We start from the raw sequence: 18,571 nt of genomic DNA, 5'->3' as shown, positions 1-18,571 counted from the left end.
ATTCGTTCAATTTTCAATGTTTTTGTTCTCTCTTTCAGACAAATTAATGGTATTTGGATTTAAATTTAATTGAAATCGAATGGATGGTAATTATCACAAGAGGAAGAGGGGTTTCATCACATGCCGGTGAATGAAAGCAGTTGTTGACGTAATTATTTGAACTTACTGCAATTAAGGAAATTCGAAAAAGCGTAATGGCTTTGCTAGATAAGACAAGCCACAGAACTTCATAATTTGTGTCTCACGGTTATTGCCGACAGTCGAAAGTGCTCGTGTTGGGACACATAAATCCCCTGGGTTTCCACATACGAACAGCTCAATATAGAGATTATTTAAACAACTAAATGTTTGCACTTAGCAACATCAGGATGATTCTATGGAGAAATTATAAATATTTTAAATGATTGAGACTTTCTATTCCTCTATTCGTCTAGTAAAAAAATAATTCTCCTCTTGAAAAAGGCTCTTTTTATTTATCAATGAACTCAATTTAAGGGAGAAATACTGCAAATTTTTTATTTAACTAAAAACTGAATAGAATTGCATATTTTATAACAGCAAGAAGAAGTGGATTCCTCAATTCACTTGAATTTTCCATCGGACCAGGAATATTCGGTCCCAAATTAAAGGGTGTTTACCTGAATTTTTCTAATTGAGATCATTTTTTATGAACTAATTAAGTGGAAATGTACAGTTCCCGTGTCGATCAGAAAACCAGAAAATTACACTGTTCAATAGAACTGTTACTTGCTAAAAATGTATGTACCGAAAATTGCAGCCAAAAAGTTCAAAGAGTTCCCCATAAGTTCGAACAATAAACATTGCGTTTCCCGTAAAATATAACGATTATATTTAAAATAGTCTAAATTACATAATCACACCCATTCGCGGATTAAATGACAAAAAATAATGTTCGATACACGGCCGTGAACAACTTTTCTGTCACGAATGATTACAGGACTCGCCTTCGGCTCGTCCTGTAACGTCATATTCGCCGGAGAATTTCCTCACGGTCTAGTGTCGGAATATACTATTCATGGACAGTGAACTACCAATTTTCAGGACAGTGACCCTGAATGTGATTTAGGGGAAAAAAAATCATGAAATTTCAGGTTTCACTGAAACTTCAATAAAATTCCAGAATTTTGAGCGGCATAAAAACGAAAACTCCTCAATTTATTTGAATTTCCAATCTAATATGACTATTTAGTGTCAAATTGCATTGAATTCTCAGTGAAATCTGAAATGTCATGTTGTTTCCCCCAAAATGCATTCAGTGTCACTGTCTTGAAAATTCACGAATACATTTACCAGAATTTTCTGGTTTTCTATTCATTTTCAGGAAAAAATTGAAATTTACAGTTCTGTTTGATTTTTCCACGAAATTCTGAATTTGCAATGACAAGATTTTCTGAAAATTCAGTGGAATTGACATACACAATTTTTCTGTGAGTTGTAATTTCAGTTATTTATTACATAGTATCGACAACAATACTCATGTCTCAGACAAACAACCAACAAATTCGTCTTCCACCCACCAAAAACGATAAATCACTTGACAAAACTACCGGTACCTCCAGCAGAGACAACAATTTCTAATGAGCTACAATTTCCTAATATTTAATCTCAAGTGAGAAATGACACTCGAGATAGTCACGTATAAATGCAAACCGACGACATCAACGCTCTCCAACCGCACGATGACAATACCGCCAGCACGCCCCCGCTCACTTACACTGGTTATACCAAAACAGTATGTAACACGTTGTAGAACGCGTCCAGGACACGCACTCGGTGCATTTTTCCGAGCGACGCGTGTCCTCCACGAGAGGATTGGGTAACGCTCCACTGGTTACGGCACAATTTGAGGATAAAAATAAACGCCGGTACATCCACTTGGGCATCCACAATGCGGACGGAGAGGAGATTCCTCAGTGTCGAAAAATTCCAACTGAAATTACCGATGAAAGTTTCACTGACAATTGAAAGGAATTTTATTTCCCAAGGCAATACGGAAGTTTTTCAGCAATTTTGTTACAATTGCAGTCCAATATTCCAGAAACTAAGTGATTCCGCCGAGGGACTATTCACTAAATAATTGAGTGACACCATGATTTCGAAGTGAAGCCGATTTCGGGTGATTTCAGCGGTGATTTCAGTGATTTCGAGCGTCACGGGGGGTGATTTCATGATTGGGAATGATTTCATTAATTCGAAATCAGTGATTTCAGAAGAATAAAATTGATAAATACTAGAGGTGGGGTAAAACGGGTTGTGTCAAATTATGAAAATCAAAACGGACAATATACGCAGAGAAATTTTTTAGAAAAATTCTAGTGCTAGCACGTGAAAACAGGCGCAAAGTGACGGCCAAGAAAAAATTCTAGTGCTGGCACCAGAAATTTTATTGGGGAAAACGTGAATTTTTCCCCGTATTTCTGTGAAAAATTCACAGAAATCCCCAGAAATTTTACCAGAAATACCAAGAAATTTTAACTTAACAGCACTAGAATTTTTCACAAAATAATTCGAATGTGAATATTTCAATTGATGGGTGATGAATTAATCCGGAATTTGAAATTTAAATTGATCGTTATTTTTAAAATAAAAAATTGCTGAGTAATATTAACAATTGACTTATTTCAAATTTAACTGTAACTCAAAATTTCAATTATGCCGATGTCTTGTTTTGATATCAAATTTTTCCGTTAAATTTTTCTCTCAAGTTTTTCTATACACGTTGGTTTTATCCAATGGAAACAAAAAAAAACATGAAATTCGGGTTATTGCACAGTGCATGATCGATTATCAATCATGAGGGACTTCCCCGCTGCGTGGGCGTCTCGGCTGTTCCCTTATAAATTATTTCCCAGCAGTTCTTACCCCGATGCATCGAAAACGAATCGCCCGTTATTTCCATATAAACATTTGTCAGGTTTCACTTTCAATCGTGTCGTGCCCTCTGGCCGTCTCCTGCATTCCAGTGTGCGCCGTCTTTTAATGAAAAAAAAGACAAGAAACCAAAAGAAGGAGAAATACGAAATTAACGCGGAAAGGGAGTCTCCCCAGTGCCCCATGGACCCACGCGATTTCATCACGAGATTACGTGTTCATATTTTTTTTCCTGGCGCCAACTCTTATGCCGACTTTTTATGTTGATTGACTTTTTGCACCGGCTTTTGTCATCATTCAAAAAGTAATATCAAAATAATGTTGAATTTTAATTTTTTTCCAATCGTGGATACATCTTATAAGGGTGAAATCTTTTCTAATTCGAGAAATAAACAATTTCAACAGAGTAAGTTATAGATAAAAAATCCGAATTCATCGAATTTTTCTATGGCATGTTTTGAAATCAAATTTTTCCGCGAAGAACGACACGCGAAAACTACAGAATTCCCTCCGCAATTTTTCCATACGTATTGTTTTGATCTAGTCGAAAGAAAATTGATTGAATTTTCACACTAAATTTTTTCATTATTCAAAAAGTAATATAAAAATAATGTAAAACTTCAATTTTTTCTGCAATTGTGTGAACATTTTACACTGATAAAAATTTCTTGAAATTTCAGTCACAATGTCATCGGAATTTCCAATGTTGTGAGTTTGAATTCAATTTCAATTGAAAACATTCACTAAATTTCTCATTCATCTTGAAAATTCAAGAAAATTTGATTTTTCATATTAAACCATTGATTTTTCAATGAAAGCTTGAATTTTCAAATTCATCGCGGAAATTGAACATCAAACACAATTGAATTTTCAAGAGATTGAAAATTCAGAGAAGTTATTGCCTGAATTTTCAACATTGTTAAGCTTTTTCAGTGCCGTATGGATTTGAAAATCGAGAATTACTTGAATATTCAAGAAATTAACTGATTTGTCAATGAAGAATTTTACAGAAATTTCATGTAACTTGATCGCTGTTAAAAATTTAAAGTTTTTTCACTTGAAATTTCAAGTGTAATTTTCTAACAGTGTATACGCCTTAAACCGTTCCCAATTTAAGAAACAAAAGGAAACAGCAGAAAAAAATTGAACAGTTCATGAATTTCAACATGATAAATTACCGAAAAAATCCGAATTTATAGATTTTTTCTATTGCATTTTCGATATCAAAATTTTCTAAAAAAAACATGTAAAAACTACGAAATTTCCTCCCCAATTTTTCTATACGTGTTGTTTGATCCATCAGTGAAAAGAAAATCGATTGGCTTTCTGCCCCGACGTTTGTCATCATTCAAACAATAATGTAAAAGGTTACATCTAAAAAGGGAATGAGTAACTTTATTTCGATCTGCACTTTGAGCAGATGATAATTAGCGCATTTGTAACTGAAGTGAAATGAAATAAATGGATTTATAAAAATTGAAAGGGGGGCAATTAACACGTAAAGTTCATCACGCGTTGTGGATATGAGAGTTGAGTCGCACTCGCATGCGATATGCTGAATAAATAATTGAGCCATTGGGGGAGATTAATTGGTACAAGTGCACGAGTTATATTTACAATTAGTTGGATAATTACTTTCGTGGGTAATATAAGAAATATAATTATCGATTAAAAGTCGATAAAAATGGTAAATATCCTTATGTTAATGCTGCACTTGGATATAATTCCGCTCTTTTCCTACAAAAAAGAATTATTCGAAATAAGAAGAATGAAATGATTATTATTGATGTTATTTATTGATGTCGAGAATGGATTTTTAATTTCATTCTCAATCTTACAATTCTGATTTTATCTCGTAATCGCACCTGGTGCTTTTAACATCGGCAGTTATGACGGAGGTAAATGTTTATTTTTTGTTCGCAACACCCCAAGAAGTATCTCCAGTTACTCCTTACTCCCCCCACGGTACAAAAAAATTGCGTAAAAATGAAACGGACGGGGAAATTGAGCCAGAACTTTCAGTAAGAAATTGAAATTGAAGAAAAAATTGCACATTAAAATACAGAAACGACGTCGTTGACGGTGAATTTATTGTGGCGATTTAATCGGAATATTAAGACCAGTGGCAGCTGAGCGTTGGATTCAGGCTCGTGTTTTAACATGGGCTTTCATACGTCAAGGACAATCGGCACTTCAAATCACGGTGAGAGGTAGCTAATTGCGGAGGGTGTAATGGATCAATGTGTTTGTTGAGGTAATTATCTAATCCGGTGGACGAATGCTCCGTCAGCAGTTTTGATGATATGAACGTGGTGAGATGTGTGTTGAGTGAGGCTTTTGGGTTTAAAAAATCCTTTAATAAAAAATCCAATGTACCGTTTTTTGAAGCCAATCTATTCAGCGTATTGTGTCATCAGGTTTTTTATAAGTGAGGATAACATGCATTAAAGATATTACGATAATACTATACTATATTCTATACTATACTATATTATAATACATTAGGCATATATAATGGTATATGTAATATAAAACAATATCGTATAATCAATGCATGTTATTATTGTTATCAGTTTATTGTATATTGTATATTATTCATAGTATTCATAGTATTCGAATGGTTGCCTTGAATGGCGAAAGTCAAGCCAAACAAGGCTCCTCAAATATACATTCGTTAACTATTAACGAATGAACATTTGGTGGGACCGAATAGACCTTAACCTCCAACCAAAATCCATTCGTTAACAATAACTAATCCGTTCTATCAGTGTGTCTTGTCTCGGTTTTTTTGGTCAAATGCATTTCCCGGAACAAAATATCAACCTTTCCTCTTCCAATTAAATCGATTCCCTATAGAAATCGGCGCCAATCTCTCTGAGCGCGCACGCGTGGCAGATACCGATCGAAATACGCCCAGGAATTACATATTCTAAGCGCGAGTGCGCACTGCGGGGCCGTTACGTCGTCGGCCTTGTGCAATTACGCCAAGGAAATAAAATAAAGGAGATCGGCTGTTGCTGTGGGTAACCGGGTATTTGTTACCCCGGGGCCTGCTCTTACGACGATGTCCGTGCATAATGAGGGTAAAGTAATGAGTACGTTGGGGGAATATCAGACGCGTCAAATGATCTTTTTATCAGGCTGGTAATTGTCCTGCGAGGAGTTGATAGGCGTTGTCTTGGTGGTGTTCTCGGGTATCTGGTTTTCTGATTGGTGAGATTGAAATTCATTCCGCGGCATTGGCAATGACTTCCCATGGGAAATCAAGATATTGCTTTATATTTTTAGTTTTCAGAATGATAATTATAGGGGACCGGGGCAAAATGAAATAATTTTGAAAATCCATCACTCACGCGATTTGGGGGACTTTTTTTGCTCTAATTCACTTCGAAAGTAACAGATTGAGATTATACGGAGAGAAATTTTCAGGATAAATTGCGGAACTCACAGTTCGCTCACCAATTACGGAATCGACAGTTAAAAATTACAGAAGGTTCTGGAAAAATTCTGTGATTTTAGGTCAAAATTACGTGACAGTTCCGTAAAATTTCCTACAACCACATTTCCCTCTGGAATTACGAAAAAAATACGTCATTTTTATTGAATATTTCTCTCCGTGTAGGTTACGCGATTTTTAATTTCTATTTGGATGGAATTTTCTCTTTAGGTTTTCAATCTGCAGACCACGCACTGATGATGATCATTCTTTCGATACTGAATATATCGTCTTATGCTGGCCTATTCCATCTACAATATCTTCTAAAGGAAGGAAAAGAAAAGTTTGTGACACAAAAAAATATTGTTGAGGTCTTTTATGTGAAAAGCGCTGTATTCATAAACTGTGGGGCGTGTAATTGTCTGACTGTTATTCGATATTTTTGTTCATTGTCTCGTGAAATTACTCCTAGCTTCGGAAAGGTGGGGCTGGTGAAGAATGTGAAGATCTCAAAAAACAGAGGAAACGGTGGATTTGCCGTTATACGTTTTATAAAGCATCGTTGATAATTAATTGAATACTCAAAATAACGATAAAACTCGTCCAATTTTTTTCGAATAATTTCTCCTACGCATTAATAAAGTAACACGCTTTTTGACCCGCCGCCAAAATTTCCGCGACAAGTGTCGTAAAAAATAAAAACCTGAAAACATTTTTCCCAACGACAGGTAGATTGTTGATATCTGATCTGTCGACAATTTATCCTTGGTCTAATATATCCGCTGTAATGTTCGAAATAATATCTGAAGTTATTGAGTGATTTGCAAACCATTTGCATCAATGAAAAATCCGAGATTTTATTCAGTCCGAAGATATTCTAGATAAATGGTTGATTAAAGATGATGTGGTTCCAATTCTGTAGATAGCTGAATGCGCAAAAGCTCTGCATTGATCTCAAAGGAATGTCTAATTGAAAATACTTCCTGTTTACTGAAAGGGAAATCAAATAGTTGCGGGAAAAAAATACGTCGAGAAAATGTTTTTTCTGTTATTTGTGGAAAGAATTGATTTTCAAGTACGACTTGATGTCCTTTTAGTGATTGATTCGATATGGAGAAAATTATTGCGATTAATGTATAAATCATAGGCTGCTTCATCAACTATATTATGACAATCGAGTATTACCGGAAAAATATTTATAGCCGGAAGTCGTGAACTTCCTCAGTAATGAATATTTATTGATGGACTACATTTCGAATAACGAGTTTTTGGCCTGTAATCGAATCAGGTTTTATCAAACATTATTTAGACACTCTTCGATTTTAGAATGTAGGGTTGGGGTGATGGTTCGTCCAATAATGTTAGTATAATTTCGACGGTGGAAGAATAAAGACCTCATTCATTCAAAATAGTTGCCTTCTTGACTGTATCAAGAGAACGTGAATTAAAACGAGGATAGTGATAGAAATATTACAAAATTATTTAGTTTCGAAGACATCTCAAATATGTCGCATCATCTGAATCAGAATATGTCAAAATTTTTTCACAAGGAAACATTTCCGCTCTTGAAATACATGGGATTCTGGAAACCCCAGGAATTGTCAAAGTGGAAATCAATTCTTTATGATATTTACTCGACTATAATAGTAACACTCATTATGTCATCCGGCCTCGCTCAATTCTTGGGTATCTGTTTTTTGAGCCACACAAACCTGAGAGTATTTATGCAAAATATATTCATCGGTCTCACAACAATGTCTATTTGTTTGAAAGTTGTAAACTGGTTTTACTCTCTTTCGAAAATCATAAATATCTTAGAAATGCTAAAGCAACATCCGTTCGAGTGTCAAACTCGTGAGGAATATCTAATTTATCATCGATTGAGCAGTAAAAATCGGTAATATACCAAGATTGAAAATATCGCTATTCCTCTATCTAATCGTGTTAATTCATTTCAGACGCATTTCTATTACATCTCTTACATACTGCATGATGTCGGTGGCATACTATTTCATTGACCAAATAGTTACAATTCGACCACAGAGAACATTACCTCTTAGTGCCTGGTTACCGTATGATTACTCCAATTCATCAAAATGGTGGTTTTCATCATCATATCTTGCACTCGTTCAGTACCTCATGGCAGTGTTCAACGAGGTATACAACGTTTTCTTCTTCGAATTGATGATGCAATCAGTGGCGCAGGTTAAAATATTAAAGAATCGACTCCACGTGATGATGACAACATTAGTAAAAGCTCATAGCACCAAAAACCATCTTACCAAGAACGACTTGCTAATGGAACGTGAATTGTACCATAAATGCGTTCAATATCACATCGCCATTCTCAGGTTAAATTGTTATTCCACTTCTATCATACATATTTTATAGAATTTCGATGAGCAGTTCCACGTCAAAATCGAAACAGTCGATGTCAGTAGCGAAGTGGTGAAAGGAGATAAGTCAGTTGTGACTATTGACCAGTTTTCAATCAATATCTCGGAATCTAAGGGAGATGGCGAAATTTTTGTTATAACCTTTTTTGTGAAGCCAATTGAGTGCTATAAACAATGTAATAGCAAAAATTTCGCCATCTCCCTTAGATTCCGAGATATTGATTGAAAACTGGTCAATAGTCAAAATTGACTTATCTTCTTTTACCACTTTGCTACTGATATATGTGAGGGATCGAAGTGTTGATGTGAAACTGCCCACATACCTATGATGTTCATGTTCATATGTCGCCTAATTTAACGCGAGTTACACAATTTCAGATTGACGAGAGATATCAATTCGATCTTTGCACCCATAATGATGGTACAATATTTGATTACTTCGATTACTCTACCCTCAACTGTTTATCTCATTTCCAAAACAATGATATGCTCGAGAGATTTTTTAAAACTTGGCGCTTACGCCGCATTCCTATTGCAGCAAATGTTGATACTCTGTTATGCTGGCCATCGTACGTATTTGGAGGTAAGAATGAATTACAAATTCGATTTTCGAAGAAGATAGTTATCATTTTTTGGTAATAAACACGATTTGCGTAGTTTGATAGTATTGGAGATGTTTTGTACACGTCCGATTGGATTGCACTACGTGAATCCAGCAAGCAATCAATGAAGTTGATGCTGGTCAGTGCTCAGAAACCGTTCGTTTTTGATTGCTTTGGTATGCTGAAATTGGATATGGAGGCATTCAAAAATGTAAGTACTTAGAATACGAAAGATACAAACATTTAATAAAATTTTACTGACAATTGTCAACAAGTTGATTTTTATGATTGATGATCATCATTTTCAGGCACTTATGCTGGCATATTCCATCTACAATATTTTTTAAGAGAATGAAAAGGAGTGTTCATGTCCAAAACGAATATTGTTGAGTTCTTTTATGTGAAAAGCGCTGTATTTAGAAACGTTGGGGTATACGTGTGGGGTATACTATTGTCTAACAGTTGTTTGATATTTTTATTCAATGTTTTGTCAAATTACTTCCAGCACTAGTGTGGGGCAGGCGATCCCCACGTAAAAAACGTGGGAAACAGCAGAATTTCCATTTTGAATTGTATAGAACAGAATCCCTGGTTAAACTCTGACTAAGGGAAAATCGCAGTGAAATTTGAATTTGAAGCGTTCGTTCGAGCTAAGGAGTTATGGAACAAATTTTGATTTATGATGGAACATGTTAAAAAGGCGAAAAAGGATGTCCGTAACCGATTTTACCCCGACGTATTTCATTTCCATTTTGACCTTTAAAATCCTTTAAAGTCGGTCAAGTGAATTTTCATCCGAAGGAATTTTTTTCTCAAAATGATTGTTACACTCTGAAGAACGAACGTATGCGATTCATTGAATCCATAATGGAGAAATAGAAAATTTTTGTTTCCGATAATAGTTCTCGCATTAAGGACGTAATACACCCTTTTCGCCTAAATTCACGTTTTTTTGAATTTTTCTGGTAAATTATTGATTAGATTGACGTGAAAAAATATACCGTTTTTACCTTTTATCATTATTTAATGACTCACGAAATTTCATGATTGTGTAATCGTTTCCTGAACAATTCATAATAGAGAATCGAATTCAGGAAATAAAGATACAAAGAAATGGAACGAAATTGAGAGCTTTGATTTGTCACTACGGATATTGAAAAATATTTCGACAAAAAAATTGCCACAGTACTTCGATACCTGGAACAAAATCCTATAGAATTTTAATTACCTCTAAGAATTATTGCTGTCATATCGAACGTAAATTTAATTTTTCACTCCATGTTCGAAGGATTAATCAATGTTCCAGTAACAAAATCGATCAAAATTTCACCTATCATAAATTACTCGTTGTTATGGAATATAAAAAAATTCAAAATCATATTTTATTGTTACGAAAGTATGAGTATTCCCCAACAATGTAGTCATTCTTCGACACTCATAAAATAGTCGAAACTGGGTCAGGAGAAGGTGTCCAACCTCCTTTACATCCATTTTTTGTTTCGAAAAATATTGAAATTGTGGCGAGACAGTCCCGCATGCTGATATAGTTGAGCAACTTGAATTTCTATCTCAACGATTGTCTCATTTATCGAAGAAAAAACATCGTCCGAGTCATGCAAAAGTTCATTTTTAGCCGGTTATATTCATCAATCATCGTCAAATTTTTTCCCCAAGTTTATCAATTTATCATTTTGATGCCGTTAAAATATCTCATGAATACTGAGATGGAAAATTTTGATGAATGACCTTTCCAAGTCTTTAACGGCAATTGGACTTTATCATCCTCATGAAAGAAAGCAATGCGGAACTAGAGATCATTCATGAATGGATGAGAATGTCTCGATAAAGTTCGGGTGCGAGGACCGGAAATTTTGCTACGCTATGGCTTTTTCTCGGATGATGCGACACTCGCAGAGGATTTAAAAATGAAAATTACTATGTGAAGATAGTAATCGAGGGCCATACCGGAAAAACTCTAACCCCTCAAGTACCGCGCCCATATCACGCGGTGCGAATTATATATCTCCCGTCTACTCGAATTCTACACTACACTGATGTCTACACTGATGATTAAAAAATTATCATCTAAAATTTAATGATAATCTTGAGTTTTCGGCGATTGTCGGCAATTTGTTAATACCCTCGCGCCTCGTATATTTTACTCGAGGAAATGGCAGAAATTTTTATGTTGACTAGTAAAAACTCCAGCGCACTTCGGGAGCGTCAATTGTTTTCAATTCTTGGAATCTGCTCCGAACAAAGATATGGCATTCATTATGAATAATTGGTGCTAATTATCATTTTTGTCAGTTCCGTCAAGGAATAAATTAGAAAGAACATTGGGGGTTTCATGGATTTATCGGGGGGAAAAAAAATCAAAAACGTTTTGTAACGATTGGAACTAATGAAATAGGAAGCTACTGGAAGTTTGAAATTGTTTTCATACGTTTATCAATAGTTATACACTGAAAGTTTCGATAGCGGTCCCACAGACTGCGAGTTCGGTGTAAAGGTTAAGAATTACTATGTTCCCACAGTAAAAAATAATTTTATATTCTTTTCGTGCATCAGATCATTGTTTGAAGAATCTTCCAATTCGCAAACAGTTTGTAGCAAGAATTGTCTTGATCCTCGATAAGAAATCCTTTTTCTCATTCGGCGTAGCCATCAACTCATTCCCACACAAATTATATTCACTATTTTGACCTCAGCACCGAGCAGACTCGACTGGCTATTAGGAATTGGATCAATGGCACTGCTATGGAATTCTGAGTGCACGGTCAAGGGCATCGGCAACATAAACTCCGCTAAATCCTGCTGACACTCCATTCCTTCTCGTTTTTCCTCCACTCCAAATGAAATGCGTTAATTGAGTAACTTAACTGAATTTTCCTCGTTATACTCAGTGGTTTCGTAGAAACATTTCTTGCTCGAAACTAAAGTTGCCATGAATCGAGTGAGATTCTGACCTTGGCTGGGAAATCAGTTCAGCGTGACGGAAAAAGATTTGACAAATTATCTATCATTCCATGGGGTCTCGAGGTGGACGTCTATCAGTGTCGCACACGTGAGCATCACGTGCGAGTCAGAAGGACGAACCCTATCTATCGATTATATCTAAACATCGCGACATTCTTAAGGAAATTCAAGAATGTCAGAGCTTTTTGCTGTCTCTAATGACATTTATTTTCCGCAAAAGATTTTCTCATAGTTTTCTATCAACTTTCTGTTGTTGTTGATTAGTTTTAAAAAAATTAGATTTTTTTTATATTCTTCACTTCTTGATATTAATCTCTCAATAATTCATTCATGAGTTCAAGAATTTTGTAAATTCAATTTTCATCAACTGAGTTCTGTTGGAGACATCTTTGAAATCATCTCGAAATTCATTCCAAATTCGTCGATTTTCTTCACCATTTTCTTTCCAATAAGATTACACTGTTAGAAAATTATTCTTGGATTTTCAAGTGAAAAATTTTCAAACTGAAAAAAAAATGATTTACATGAATTTCAATAAATGTTATATAGACGGAACAGTTGATTTCTGGAATATTTAATGAAATTCCATTTTTCAGGTGCATAGAACAGTTAAAATTATGGAATTTTCACTACATAGTGGTCCATTTTCACAATGAGTTTGGAATTCGTATTCTCATTTAAATATCAAATCAAAATTTAGGTATCTAATTTACAACACTTGGAATTCCAATTCTATCAATCATCAATGCTTATCACCTTATGTAATAACTATCAGAACGAGGGAAACAACTTCCCCATTACCAAAAACAAATTAATAGTTTCCGCAGTAGCAATGTTTCGCTTTTCAGGCACATGTCTCTGATTTCGAGGAACATTTTAGTGATTTCCAGAAACATGCGACTAATTTTAAGGAACCCATCTCCAATTTTCCGGAATCTATCAGGAAATTTCATTGATCAAAAATACGAGTAATTAGCGTCATTCTAATCAGTGTCCAGTATCATCAACAATTGGCGACATATCTCCGGAAATCACTGACATGTATCCCTGAAAATCAAAACTTTTTCTCATTGCTTCTAGTTCGTACAAATATCCTCAATTATTTCGCAAAGTTGTACCCTTTAATAATCGAACAAGATGCGTTTACAGTACCAAGAAAACAAAAGTATCATGATTTCCCAACTCATCTCCGGCCCCGATGATTTTCGTCGACCCGAGAGGAGCAATAATAATCCATCTGGCCTGTTGAAACGATTTTTTTTCTCTGAACTTGGTCTACGGTACAGCCGTAGACAGGCCAAGATAGGTCTTCTCATCTGGGTAGGTGGAGCAAAAAACCGTGGAGTGCCTGGCATTTACACTCGCAGCTATGTGAAAGGTGGTACATTCGATATACCGCCACAGAAGAACTATCAAGGTACTCCTACGTACAAAGTTGTACGAAACCCAAACGCATACACACACGACGTGACTCATCGAATTGGAAACAGTTGCACTGCTTTTACATGCCTGAGAAGTTTTTTTTCCTTTCTTTTCCATGACAATTATTGGGACAAGAAATTCATTTTGAAATTTATTGTCCTTCGGTGGATTACGACAGTCACCTTAACTGTGTTGTGAATTTTCTTTTAAAATTATACTTTTGAAGAGCAAGGTTCGGCGCATGGTCTTTGAGGTGGAACGGGGTATTTGGAATGATATGAAAAATTTTGGGGAAATGCAAATAATGGGGCAATCCAGGGGAAACATTAAAACCCGCGTTGTTAATGGAGGGACAATAAGTTCGAGGAAATTTGCCTCACAATCTGTAATTCAGTAGCAAAGCGGTAAACCGGGTCAAGTCGATTTTGACGTTTGGTAAGTTTTTGATGAGTATCTCGGAATCTAAGAGAGATACCTAAATTTTCCTCACGACCTTTTTTATAAACCTCAATTGGCTCTACAAAAAAGGTCATGACAAAAATTTTTCTATCTCTTTTAGATTCCGAGATATTCGTCAAAAACTGGTCAATACTCAAAATCGACTTGACCCGGTTTACCGCTTCGCTACCGAATTGGTGACAACAAAAATGATTCTCGTCTGAGTTATTGATGTATGGAGGTAAAGCGACGGTGCAGTGAGATAAAAGTTTTTTTTTCCGTGTGGTGTAAAGCGAACTTGGAGAGAGAGTGAGAATTTCCGTAGTTCGTAGTAGCTCAGATAAAAATATACTCGGCGCGATACTGGAAAGTTCCGGGTTCGACTCCCGACTGAGGCTACAGGAGTCATTCTTTAATATTTCCAATTCTCTCTGAATTATACGGAGGAAAGAGTTTCGGTGTTGATGCAAATGGCAGGAGTTGGAGAAGATTGGAGTGAAATAGTAGTTGATAGAGATGATATGAATTATTATTCACTACTGGAAATGCCCAGAGACGCATGAGAAAAACTTTTTTAGGACTTTTAAAAATGATAGTTGGCATTTATTGAATAGTATATTTTCAATGACATAAGCTACTTTTCATGTCTGAAAACATTTTTCTCCTTTCGTTTCCATGACAATTATTGGAACAAGAAATTCTCTTTGATATTTATTGTCCTTCGGTAGATTACGACAGTCAGCTTAACTGAGATGTGAATTTTCTTCTAAAATTATACTTTTGAAGAGCAAGGTTCGGCGCACGGTCTTTGAGGGGGAACGAGGTATTTAGATGGTGTGAAAAATTTTGGGGGAATACAAATAATGAGGCAATCCATGTGAAACACTAAAACTCTGGTTAATGGAGGTATACATTAAGTTCGAGGGAAACTGTTTCAGTAACTTGTGATTATGAAAATCATTCTCGCATGAATTGTATGGAGGATGTATGGAGGACGGCAGCGTTGTGGAATGAATTTCTAGAGAGAGGGAGAGAATTGCCGTAGTTTCCGGTAGCCGAGATGGAAGAGTACCTGACGCGATACTGGGAGGTCTCGGGTTCGATTCCCGGCTGAGGCTCTGGCATTTTTTCACTCCATAATTCCAATTCTGTTTGAATTGTCTAGAGGGAGTCGCTTTGGGATTAATGCAAATGGTAGGAGTTGACGAAGACATTCCTTAAATAATATTTTTTAGGTGGATGGGAATAGTCACGTTAACTGTATTGCAAATTTGCTTGTAAACTTTTGAAACTCTAACAGGCGCATGGTCTTACCCGGTTAGAAAATTGTTTAATTCCCAGTAACCGTTGCTTTTGAATTCTCATTGTTGTGGGGTTCAATTAAATTTAAGATCACATCATTCATGAAAGTTTCTATTCATCCTGACGATTCAATAAAATTCAGTTTTTCATGGTGAGCTATCATTGATTTTTCAAGGACAGCTTCAATTTTAGACCTCATTATGAAAATTGACATTAAAATTGAAATTAAATTGAAAATTAAAAATTTTCCTCTGAATTTTCCAGGCCAAATTTTTGAAATTTTAATAGTGTTCAAATTCCACTGAAATTGCAGGAAATCTTGTCATTAAAAAATCAAATATTCCATTGATTTTCTCTTCAAATGATCTGAAAATCAATAAAATACTTGATTTTTCAGTTCAATTACTCTATGAAAATTCAGAAAAATCAGAAAAATTCAGGGAAAAATTGAAAATTCATGTCATTTTGTGTCTGAAAATTCATGTTCCATTAAAAATTCAATCAAGTTGTAAAATTTCCATCTCACTCCCACTGAAAACTCATGAATTTCCGTGAATTCTACTTAAAACTTGAAATTTCATGAAATTTTTTTCCCCAACTCCGATTCAATGTCACTCTCATGCGATTTGCTATAATACCTTCCATGAAATTTCAAAAAATGTCTAACAGTGTAGAGGGAAAATGCGAATGATGGGGCAATCCATGTTTCAGTACTAAAAGTCGTGTTATTGTTGTTCATTAAAGAGCACGAGTGAAAAATCCTTGAAACAAGTGTTTTAGTCACACTAATTCCCAGTTATATGATCCTGAAAATCGCACAAAGTAGACTTACGTATATTTCCATAAAAATTCGCCCGCAGTGGATTGAGTCATCTCATTCTACCGCTTCGCTACTGAATCCCTAAAGTGTTTCAACTGCCCCGAGCAAAAAAGAATCAAGAATTGCCCCATCTCAAACCCTTTTAAATAGCTAGAATCTCCTCTATCATCCACAAAGTGGTGAATGTTATTAGCTTAATCACCATGTAACAGTGAGAACGAATAAGGCAACAGGTGGTCATTACCCGTGGGGAATGTCGAGAGGGTGCGAGAGGTTTCTCCGTGGCTCAAATGCATCGACGGAATAATGGTAAGTAATGGTGATTTAGTGCCCACGTAGAATGGGTCAAGATCCCTAGACAATGTTGCCGCACCACCACCTCCTCCTTCCCCGTATTATTCACTCTCAAATATCTCCAACGCGTTAATTCAACTCTGGTATCAATAAATAATAGCAATAAAACGAGAGAAAAGTGGAATGGCGGAATAAGGAATCAAATAAACACCGGATTTTGAATAAAAATATTTCTCCTGAGGATGTGCAAATGCTTATTCATCCGAGATCCCTCGCGACACGCTTATTCCTGCAATTTTACGGCTAATTAAAACTCTTAATCGTACAATAAAATTTATCGCGGTGAGATTTTGAATTTTTTTATAGGACGATTAAAACCGGACTTTCGCTAAATCATCTTCAAGACAGTTTGAACCAGGACAATTTTTACGCATTTTGTTGTTCCTTTTTTTACTTCATCCAGGCTGTACTGTATCCGTTTTAATCGTTTTCTGTAATGAAAGACGAGCGTTGAGGTCATCCCGAGAGAGTTGTACATGGGGAGAGCTGATCCTAGGATTTTGTCGTAAAAATCGAGGAAACATTTTCTAAAAAACATTTAGATATCGAAATGCTCGAGCGACTCTCGACGATGTTTACCCCGTCGTGTCAAGAATTATGTTGAGTGCACTCCCGTGGGTGTTCGGCGCGGGACCTCCCAGGGTATCCACAGTTTCAGTGATAGGATAATTGGGGGAATGAGTAGTTTAGGATGTTTATTTGACGTCTTTAGCATCCGGTTGGCGATTTTCAACGGTATTTGGTGGCTGTTCTGTTTCTGGGGGGGAGGGATCTTTGAATATGAAAATTCCTGGTTGATTGTTCATGTTTTGCTCACAGCGGGTATCCAGGTGGCTAAATTTGGCCTTAGGTCAACTTCGTCACTTGGTCAGTTTTAGACTGGTTTTCAAGTTGATTTTCCACATGGGTGTGCAACTTTTGGGCCAAAAACCGACTTGGTCTGGAGGATTTTTTCGTATGTTGATCGGTATTTAGTGTATGAGTCGAGGACTATAGTCACTCCCGAAATCGCGGCGCCACTCTGGCATGAAATCATTCCGAAATCACTCCGAAATCACATAAAATCACCGAAGTCACTGAAATCAAGTGATTTCCGCTCTCCGAAATCATTTCCGAAATCACGTGAAATCGTTTGAAATCAATGAAATCACTGAAATCAGGGGTGCACTCGCCTAGTGCGAAGCGTGCGAGTAATTAGTGATTTTGAAATTGATATGCCTGCCAATGATGATCATAAAATGCAGTACTCACTGTCATGGTAAAATCGTAAAATGGGCCATTTTTCATCGTCATTAGCTCGAGATTGGCGGAGTGGAATCAAACGAGTTCGTTATTGTTTGCCAGTTATTATTGCCAATTATGATTTTCATAATTTGATACAACCCGTATTGACCCAACTCTATTATTTATTAACTTTACTTTTCTGAAATCACCTCCCGTGACGCTCGAAATCACCGAAATCGCTGAAATCATCCCTGAAATTATCCGAAATCAACTTCATTTCGACATCATGGTGTCACTCAATTATGGAGTGACTAGCCCCTCGGTATGAGTTTTAACAGCCGCGGGTCATTGGATGGAGATTTCCCATGCATTGAAAATGGATTATATATGTCTCAAAACGCACAATTAGTGCAAAAAATTAATCGTTCATTGTTTGTTTGCTCCGCAGACGCTTGAAATGTTAAAAATAGTCCAGGGCCTCCAAGTTTTCAGTTACAGAGGTATTTTTTCTCTCTCCGAAATAGTCATTTTCTGCGTGTAGTATTTATTTATATGTCTTTTTGAAATTGAAATGAAGTAGTTATTTGAAATTTCATGAGAAACGCAGAGTTGTGACAACATTGTCTAGGAGGACAATGGGGTCTAGGAGTATGTATAGAACATTGGGGTCTAGGAGTCTCCCCTGGTTCAAAACCATCTTTAGAGG

General features: G+C 36.1%; 2 protein-coding genes across 2 annotated transcripts in view; one reads left to right on the top strand and one right to left on the bottom strand.

The window, feature by feature from the left end:
- The window catches only part of LOC107041240, a 51,048-nt gene that overhangs the window by 12,412 nt on the left and 20,065 nt on the right, over positions 1-18,571 (bottom strand). The gene's annotated exons all lie outside the window — the stretch shown is intronic.
- On the top strand, positions 7,858-9,673 carry LOC114841410 (odorant receptor 33a-like). The gene is made up of 5 exons (XM_029126393.1): positions 7,858-8,225; positions 8,287-8,679; positions 9,103-9,307; positions 9,382-9,537; positions 9,635-9,673. The coding sequence occupies exons 1-5, from the start codon at positions 7,858-7,860 to the stop codon at positions 9,671-9,673; spliced, it is 1,161 nt and encodes a 386-aa protein (XP_028982226.1).

This window comes from Diachasma alloeum, unplaced genomic scaffold, assembly GCF_001412515.2.
Source record: "Diachasma alloeum isolate Michigan unplaced genomic scaffold, Dall2.0 Dall_scaffold_00179, whole genome shotgun sequence".
NCBI classification, from domain to species: Eukaryota; Metazoa; Arthropoda; class Insecta; order Hymenoptera; family Braconidae; genus Diachasma; species Diachasma alloeum.
The sequence above is the reverse complement of the archived record's forward strand: the minus strand, read 5'-3'. Positions and strand labels throughout refer to the sequence as shown.

Excerpts from the sequence above, each read along its gene's own strand:
- LOC114841410 (XM_029126393.1), top strand. The coding sequence starts at position 7,858 with ATGTCAAAATTTTTTCACAAGGAAACATTTCCGCTCTTGAAATACATG. Across the intron at positions 8,680-9,102 it reads TATCACATCGCCATTCTCAG|ATTGACGAGAGATATCAATT; the intron begins GTTAAATTGTTA and ends ACACAATTTCAG. Across the intron at positions 9,308-9,381 it reads GCCATCGTACGTATTTGGAG|TTTGATAGTATTGGAGATGT; the intron begins GTAAGAATGAAT and ends CGATTTGCGTAG.